Source organism: Symphodus melops (genome assembly GCF_947650265.1).
Source record: "Symphodus melops genome assembly, chromosome: 21".
Classification (NCBI taxonomy): domain Eukaryota; kingdom Metazoa; phylum Chordata; class Actinopteri; order Labriformes; family Labridae; genus Symphodus; species Symphodus melops.
Window position 1 is genome coordinate 3,654,234 of NC_136711.1, and position 9,309 is coordinate 3,663,542.

Here is a 9,309-nt window from a genome sequence, read left to right on the forward strand (position 1 = left end):
GACAACGCTTCGAAGAAAGACTACTTGCACAGGCTGTTGTGCTCGAGCAGTCAGCGAGAAGACTGTGATTAATATGGCGGGTTATAAAATCCTGGCAGTGACATTTATTTTTTTATCCCCCTTAAAAAACAGTTGTGTGTTTATACAAAGCAGCTTTAAGGTCATTGAGGTGGCTGTTAAAAATCCTTGTGTGGATCGCATCCCCCTCCTTTTATTGGTCACACTCGTGACCGAGAGCCCACTGACTGTCCCAGAGGAGCTGTTCAGTGGGAGAGTGCGGTTTTACTGAGCAGTTCCAACACATGTGCCTTGACTAAAACAATTGAGGACAAAAATTGAAACGGAGGAACCGAAAAACTAACAAAGAGGGTTTTGGTTTGTTCAAAAAGAACTGAAGTCAAGTTGCAGGGCGAGCAGAACAGTTCATGTTAACTGTCTCACATTTAAAGGATGTGTTGTGGATTCAGTTTAAAAATCGATTAAACAAATGCGACGATGTGAACGCTTTAATGACTGAGGAATTCTCCTGTATGAGGAGGAACCATCTGCTCATTCATTTCAAAGACACATAAATCATCCGCAGCAGCTTTTAATTAATTCATGCAAACTGAGAGCAGGCTTGCAAGTGCAGTTTTTAATATTTCAACCACTCTAAGTCACTGAGTTCAGACACAGAGACAATGGCCTCATTTTAACTGTTTGAGATTTCCTTCCAGCTTCTCTCTGGCAGGCCGGTCGACGCTCATACGTTTCCCACAGCAGCTATTAGTCTGATCGAAAACGGAGTCCAGAGAGAAATCATCAGTTGGCTTTACAAAATTCTCTTACTCTGAATTAGACTAACCAAAGCTATCTGGCAGTATTTACAAAGTTGTATAATTAGATCAGTGGCTTTGGTCTGCAGTGGAAATATTCGCAGCATAATGTAATGACAGAGAAAGAGGAGAAGAGACAGCTGGAAGAGAAACATGGCAAAGAGTGCACCAGATACAGCTTCTACCACCCATTTAAAGAGTGAGAGAATTTAAAGCCTTTTTTTTAGATCTTCATCCATGTGTCTCTCGACATGCCTTCTGCACCATGTGATTAATTAATAGTTCAGGAATGTGTGTTCTCTTGTTTAGTCTTCAGCCTTTCTGAATTGTAACCTCTGACCCGACCAGATCAGCAGAACGCTGCTGAAAACCATCAAACTTCTGCTTATCTAAACTTAACAGCACACAAGTACCAGGAGCAGAGTCCTCATCACTCAAACTGCGTCCACCCTCCGCTTCAACAGAAGCCAGAGTTACACGAGCAGGAGACTTCTTTTTACTTTCTGTCAGACTCGAACAAGCCGGACAGGCATTTCCTGTGGGTGGGACCTGAGAGCAGAGACATTCTTGGGCCAGGCACCTCCACTTCCTGTCTCTGTGAATGTCGCACTGAAAGACGTACTGTCTGAACCTGAGCTTACTTTACACTTCACTTGAAGCTCTTCTCCAGCTGTAGATTGAGTTTACATTCCGGGATTACTCACGTTGCATGTAAACAAAAGTGAGAAGTGCAAGGTCAAAGTTTCAGCCACCACCTAGTGAGGAACTAAAGTTACCACGTTTCATTACGTTTAAATGGACTTGAGCTTGTAGAGCGTTTTTCTTTCATACACCACAGGGCACACCTTCACTGATGGCAGAGGCTGCTATGTAGTGAGACCATCAGAAGTAAATAATCCCAGTCATACGCCTCCAACGAAGCAGCAGGAGCACTTTGGGGTTAAATGTCTTGCCTGAGGACACATCGAACATGTTGCTGGAGGAGCTGGGGATCAAACCCTCAACCCTCCAGTTGAGAGAGGACTGCAAAAACGCTTTGTTTACATTTTCCACAGCAAAGAAATACAATGACTGATAAGAGTTACTGTTAAAAAAAAATGTTTCATTCACCTCTGAAATCGGATGTCGGAGCTGGGAATTATGTCACAGCCAAGTTGACCGCGTTCCAGTTACGAGTTGGAAACAAGCGGAAAAGCAGGAGAACTACCAGGTGACAATTACACAATACGTTACAGTTTGCACGTGAAAGCAACATGATAACCAACTCTACCAAATGAGCCACAGCTGTTTAGCTCTGAAAAATACTTCATAATCAAGTATTTAATCAAGTATATATATATATATCTAAAAAGAGTGGTGGAGGGACGGTCAACTTGGGTCAGAGGTCATTCCCAGCTCCAACATCTGACTTCAGAGGTGAATGTAACGATGTCTTTTAACAGTAGATCTTATCAGTCATTGTGTTTCTTTGCTGTGGGAAATGTAAACAAAGTCCTCGAGAGTCATCGTCTCTCAACCAGACGGTCGAGGGTTCAATCTCCAGCTCCTGCAGCAACATGTCCGATGTGTCCTCGGGCAAGACAGGCAGTTTATGAATGGGATTACTTCTGATGGTAACTTCATTCAGTAGCCTCTACCATCTGTGACTAGAACTAGAAAAGCGCTATACAAGCTCAAGTCCATTTCCCATTTGGTTTGACACCTTCTGTGTGGTTACAAGCAGTAAAAATAACTGTAAAGGAGTGATTAATCTCGTTGCTGATGATGATGTTTGTTTTTGTAGCTCATACAGAGAAATTAGGATTAATCACAGTCTTTGTTATAACCAGTTAAAAAACTCCTCACAGGGCCTCTAAAGACTTGTCTGTAACAGCTGTGTCAAATTTTTACCTCCAAACTGTCAATGTTGTCTTCATAATGAACATTCATAACTGGTTGTCTTCTGCCTTTCTTTCAAAAGAACAAAAGAACAGTATGTTTGAAGTGTTATGACTTCAATAATCACAAAGCAAACACAAATCCATTATTCATACCTCCCCTTCTTTTCTCTCTTCTATATTTCATTTGAGCTGTACTCACATTAGGAAAGCTGTGTTTCCAATGCTCAGCCGTGGAGGAAGGTTTCCTCCTGTGTGTAAGTGAGCACATGCATGTTTACGTGCACTGTGGGCTGTTTAAATAGGTGTGACAATCAGTCGCTGTCCTTGCAGGGGTCAACAGCTGCACCAGTGTTACTATTCAACATCTGGGGTATTTCACTGAAGAACTGTGATGACGTTTAGTTCGTGTAGAGTGCTGACTGTGTTTATAAAGACGCACATGTAAGAACATAAGTGACACTGTCATACAGAGAGATGGATGTGATGGCAGCAGCCCAGCTCATTAGCTGATCCTTTACAGATTGACTTGATTTCAATGAACTAAGTGTGCATCAAATAACTAAGTTACTATTATTATATCTTTTTTGCTTCTTATTCGTGTTTTATTTTATTTCAATGAAATAGTCTCGTGCTTTTTTTCTAATTGTTCAAATGTTTGATCTAAAAAAAAACTCCATCAACTTCAACGCATCAGTACTATGATGTGATTTAATGCATATGATAGATGTGCAGCAGAGATCAGGTTGGTCCTCTTGGTCTCAAACGAAGCTGCCCGGGCTTCTGTGTTGCCTGAATTCTGATGCTGTTCAGGTTTGGATGTTTATCTGGTTTTTGTTTGGGTTGGTTTTGTTGTCGGGGTGTTTTGTTGTTGTTGGCTGGCTGTCCCATCTGTGTGCTGCTTTGTTGTCGTTGGGGATCTTGTGTGTTGTTGTTACGTTTCCTTCTCAACACGTCAAAGCCTTTTATAAACCTTTGTATAAAGTGCTCTATTAATAAAGTTACTATTATTATTATAAAAGGAATTTAAATAGTCAAACAAAGCGAAAAGATAAATATAAAACAATTACATCTGATTAACTAAACTCTCCCTATCAAGCAGCTGAATGTTGATGTGCATGGATCCGTTTGTGTTTCTGACCCTCTGAAGCTCTGAGGACACTCATGTCAGGTTTGTGCTCTGCTCGTGTGTCCATGCTGCCCTCTAAAGGCTCACTGTTAACAAGACAGCTTCTCACAAGTCAAGTAGAAAACACATTTATTCAACTCCTGATCAATCAGAGACAAAAATCTACATGAACTGTTCAAGCTGTGACCGACGGTAACAACAGGTCAAATTCTGCCTGTGTTAGAAGTGAAGAACGGGTTCAGCCAGTCGTCCACTTTGGTCCTCCACAAACACCTCTACCCTCCCACAGATCTGTGGCTGGTTATAGTGAAGCAGAGCTCATCAGTGTGTGATGTTACTTTTTCTCACAGAGGGAATAGAGGAGGTCGATCTGCTCCGCATACTCGAATCCTGGTCTGTTGGAAAAGATGAAACTTGAATGTTTAAGATGCACCTCAGCAGTGTTTCTTTACTTAAACATCAAAGAAACACAACAGTATATGCACTCTTCTTGATTATTTGTGAGCTAATAAATACATAAGTAAATTCAGTTTTCTAAGTTGGGATCATATCTGTCTTTAGTGCAGTAATCTGCAGACGTCTCACCGGCCGGGTGTTTCCAGTATCAGAGGGATGTTGTCCAGTCTGGGCTCATTGACTATTCCTCGGAAAGCGGAGAGTCCAATATGACCTTTACCGATGTCTTCATGTCGGTCGAGGTTGCAGCCAAGCTTACCTGCAAAACAAGAAGAGAAATTAGACAATGAAGTTAAATTTAAGTCCGAACGATTGTACATTAAAAACAAATAGCTGATGTTTTTTGCCAGACAGGCCCGGCTTTACCTTTGGAGTCATTAAGATGTACAGCTTTGAGATAGTGGAGACCCACTTCTTTATCAAACTCGTCGAGTACGGCCTTCACTCCTCCCTCTGCAGAGAGGTCATATCCTGGCACGAAAAAAAGAAAATACAATTCAACATAGAAAGAAAGAACAGTGTAGAAGTAAAGGACTGATGGGATGTTTCCATGAGGTGTGAACAGTCCTGCTCATCATGTTGGTTGCTTGCTTGTTCATTTATCAAATTTTTTCCTCTCTCTTTTTTGTAGTTTTCGTTTTGTTGATTTGCTGGATCTCATTGTCAGTCGTAAAGTTGAATCCATTTTGAAAAGCTGTTTCGATGGGAATTACTGCTAAAGCCCGCCACTGGCACGGGCAGGTAGGAACAAGAACAATCCCTTTCTCCACACTCTTGGACTCACGGACTTTGAGGCACGTTCCCAGTAGGTCAGTGAGTGCGGTGCCGTTATTAAATCATGAGGCTCATAATGCGGATTGTACAACACCAGATTACGTACTTTTGGTTTTTTAATAGGACTAGGTTTATTGCAAACTTGGTGATTTAAGGACATGAATGTCTGGCCCTCTGATTTAATGTGGACAGAAGTGTTTTTGTATTGTTATAGACGAGGGATAAAACTGAAAATGAGCTTATTTTTAAATGACAACATGAGATTCTGTTGGGGGTTTTTTTGGATAAAAAGATCAAAACTCAGGTTTGACTCACCTGCTGCGAAGGCATGACAGGTATCCAGACACACACCCACTCTGCTCTGGTCTCTCACTTTGTCTATGATGCTCCTCAGCTCTGAGAACTTACCGCCCACAGTGCTGCCCTGCCCACTCATGTTCTCCAACACTGACCCCACGGAGGGGAAAAAACAAGAGAAGGAAGCATTATTAGTTCGATATCCAAACTCATCTGCAAGATTCCTCTAACCATGCAATGCATGTCCGACGTTTTTCTAGCTGCTGGACAATCCTAAAGCATAGCCTGAGGGAAGGTTTCACTTCTGCCTCGGTGTTTATTGTGAGCACTGTATTCTTCTCACTACAGCAGCGTTAAGGGAAAGGCAGTCAAAGGGACTGTGATGTGTGCCATAAATCACAAGTAATGTAACAACAGTGAAAAGCCTGCAGACACTTCGGCAAAATTGAAAGTTAAGCATTAACACAAAAGTCAGTCTGAGGTCAAGTGTTAAGTATAAGATAATTAAACTCACATTTTCTTCTTTTCTTGTGGTAGTTAAATATTAATATTTCCGCATGGGGTCAAACGTATTAAAGTAGAATGTTATTAATTACATTCAAAGTGATTAACCCATCAATTATGATGTTAATCGCATCAGATTTTATTTTCTGTGCGATGGGTTTTAGTGTGACTGTTAAATGTTCTCACTACACTGGAATTAAAACCATCCACACATCACTGTCTCTCAGTTTGTCTACATTGAGTCAATCGCACTGATAAAGCCTTTAAAATTAATAAAGTAAAATCTGTATGATTCCAGATGTATTGAAATGTAACATTAAGGCTACAGGGAAAACACTCACACAAGTGTCCTTCAGTTGGTCAGTTTATATTACCTAAAGCAGTTTTCCTGTTTTAAGCCGATGAAACTGGTTTTCCATATTTTATTCCCTTGCTACGTGCCATAATATTCAGTGACTATGTGGCTTCATTAAGAGAACCTTTCTTTCTTTTATAGTGATTTAGTTGTTTAGGTTGATGCACTCAGCTTATTTTAACTGGACATGTAGTATTGTAGTACCTGCCTTTGTAATGTCACCCTCCATTAAAGGTAGGGCTAATATTTCAAAAACTAGCTTGATTTTAAAAGTAGCATTCCCTCAGTGGAATGCTCAGTGCTCAGTTTGCGCCCACCTCCTCCCCTCTAAAGCCACGCCCCTCACTTACATGCACAGGCACCATTGCTCCAGAAGTGGACCTCAGCTCATGCTTTGCGTGTGGGCTTGTGCATGCATGGCGTAGAGAACGAGCAGGGAGACAGGGAGGCGTGTGATTGGTTCATCAGATTGGTACGTCTGACGTTGGTCAAAAGTTTTTACAGGTTTGCAACTGATACAGATCACGGATTTTCTTTGTTCATTTTACTGATCACATTAGTTATTATTTTCTGTCAGGACCTAAAGATAATTTCAACCCAAATCTTAAAAAGCATATCTGCATAAAATTACCAACCCTGCCTTTAACTGCCGAAGTATCAATCACAAATTCATCGACAAAACTAGGGAGAATAGTCTTAAAAATATCAGCAGAATTATACATAAGTGAAGAGTAAGGTGACCCTACACATCACAGAAGGAAAATAACATTTCTGCATTGCTGAATATTATAACCTTGCTGACTACTATGTCCTGCAGAGTATTGGCTGTTCTTGGTCTTTTGTCCATCCCCACCTGTAACCACAGCAGGTGTTTGCTTGTGAGCATTGTTGATTGCTCCTGCTATCTTGTCAACACACTGCTCAGTGGTGATGGAGCCCAGGGAGGAGCCAGGGTGGAAGTTGTAGAGGCTGAGTCCAAGCAGGCTGCAGCGGCTGAGCTCATCCAACAGCAGGGCCTGGCTCTTCTCAAACACATCTGGACTCAAAGTGGTACACAAACCATAGTAGCTCATTGAGAGAAAACAAGGGAGGGGGACATTTTAAATGGTGAAATAATGTAAAACGAGGGCAAGTCAGACAGAGCAAGAAGAGAGGTCAGAGGCCGAATGTAAAGCAGACATCAATCAGGGTCTCACAAACCCTCTTTAGGAGATCCACAGTTCATCAGGTAGGACCCATGGGGCAGGATGTGTGCTGGATCATACCCCTGAAGGGAACATTGCTTCTGGAATTTGGCTGCTGCTGCATGATCCAGTGCAGGTCTCTTCCATGAGCGCTGGGAGCCCAGAAAAAGGGCAAAGCTGCTGCCACCCATCTCTGTGCATGAATCCACTGCCTTCCATATCCCACCTAGGAAACAGAAAAACAGCCTCACAAGAACTGAGAGTGTGAGTTGATCACAGCTGCGTCTTCACCAACAGTAGGCCCAACCAAGGACGCTTTGTTCCAGGAGCTACTTTTCAATTGATTCACAGCTTCTTCCAGCCTTTTGTTTCCCTGAGCTGTGATGATGAAGCTAATTATTCTGCTGATTTGGGACAAAGTCCTCTTACTGCTACATGTACTCAACCAAACAGAAATGTTCAGTCCTGCAAACCTGAGCATGCCTGTATTGTTGTAAGTTTCACTTGTGAAACAGGAACCTGTGTTTTGGTGTGCAGGCTCTTGTGAGTATGTGGTAAGTAAGTAAGTACATTTTATTTATATAGCACTTTTCGCAGGCAGATGCCACAAAATGCTTCACAAACAAGGTTAAAACATCACAAGCAATATACAGACAGTACAAAGATCATAACAGCCCTAAAAGAGGCTCATTAAAAGCCTGGACAAATAAAAACGTCTTCAGTTGACTCTTGAAAGTGTCAACTGAATCAATTGAGCGCAAGGATGACGGAAGTTCATTCCAGAGCCTCGGAGCAACAACCTGGAAAGACCGGTCACCTCTAGTGCGATAATGAGCTTGAGGGACCTTCAACAGATTGTGATCCATAGACCTCAGCGCTCGCACAGGAGCGTACGGCTGGATCAGCTCACTAAGATAAGAGGGAGCCTGACCATGCAGGGCTCTGAAAGCCAGAACCAGGATTTTAAACCTGAACCTAAAGGACACTGGCAGCCAGTGAAGTGGTGTGGGACAGAAGACTGTTGTCCATGGGGGAAAGTTCCTTGGTTGGAAATGCATCTTAAATGCAGTCTAAAATGATTTCATTGAGCCTTACCTTGAATGCCAACATGACATCCTATGTATTTCTTATTTCCACGCTCCTTCCTCCTCCTGTCACCACTTTCCTCTGCCTCCTTCTCCTTGGTGTCCTCTTCCTCTCTTTCTTCCTTCAAAGCCTCTTCAGGTTTCCTTTTCCTTGATCCTCTCTTTTTCGGACCCATGCTATCAAGGCAAAGTTATGATCATGAATTTACAGACATGTCCAAGAGGTTGACAGTTTTCTGTTATCGATTTCAGTGGGTGATAGATAAATAAATCGAGTCAAGGGTGTCGAAGTTCATATCTGTACTCTGAAAAATGAATCTCAATAATAAGGTGAGTGTCAGCAGCTGCAGAGCGAGAAAAAAAACTGAGGATGCACCACCGTCCTTTAAAATGGGAGGTGTGGAAACATTTTGGCTTCAAGACAGAAAATGAAAAGAGGTGAGAAGATAACCGAGGAGACAAAAACTGTGTGCAAATATTACAAGAAGACGGGGAACTACACAAATAGCAAAACCAACACGATGCAGCATTTAGTCGACACCTCAATGAGAAGCTCCAATCACCTCCCCTTGGTGAAAGAATAACACATTAAAAACAAACAGGCTTGAAGCCCCTATAGGAATATTATCCAGACATAACTTGTCTACAGTCTCATTTTGTAAAATAACTCGTGAGAGAATCGTACCTTCTCGTGACTTCTAAGTGAATCTTTACACAGAAGTTGGCAGGTGAAAATATGCTTTTAAGGTAGGCTTGGCAGCTGTGAAGCGTGCACAGATGTGCTCACGGAGACTGTCAAAAGTTTTTTGAAGGTCAAAGTGTGTATTTTATGT

General features: G+C 42.0%; 1 protein-coding gene across 1 annotated transcript; it reads right to left on the reverse strand.

The window, feature by feature from the left end:
• Window positions 1-3,933: 3,933 nt before the first annotated feature.
• On the reverse strand, window positions 3,934-9,296 carry LOC306816993 (putative endonuclease 4). The gene is made up of 8 exons (XM_079333517.1): window positions 9,162-9,296; window positions 8,487-8,653; window positions 7,408-7,617; window positions 7,061-7,243; window positions 5,367-5,498; window positions 4,644-4,748; window positions 4,407-4,536; window positions 3,934-4,216 (listed from the first exon to the last, which is right to left on the reverse strand). The coding sequence occupies exons 2-8, from the start codon at window positions 8,650-8,652 to the stop codon at window positions 4,156-4,158; spliced, it is 987 nt and encodes a 328-aa protein (XP_079189643.1). The 5' UTR covers window position 8,653; window positions 9,162-9,296; the 3' UTR covers window positions 3,934-4,155.
• Between the last annotated feature and the right edge of the window lie 13 nt (window positions 9,297-9,309).

Coding starts and splice junctions, on each gene's coding strand:
- LOC306816993 (XM_079333517.1), bottom strand. CDS start 8,652: ATGGGTCCGAAAAAGAGAGGATCAAGGAAAAGGAAACCTGAAGAGGCT. Junction 7,618..8,486: donor ATGTCATGTTGGCATTCAAG/GTAAGGCTCAAT, acceptor TCTGTTTCCTAG/GTGGGATATGGAAGGCAGTG. Junction 7,244..7,407: donor CTGTGGATCTCCTAAAGAGG/GTTTGTGAGACC, acceptor CTTTGAGTCCAG/ATGTGTTTGAGAAGAGCCAG.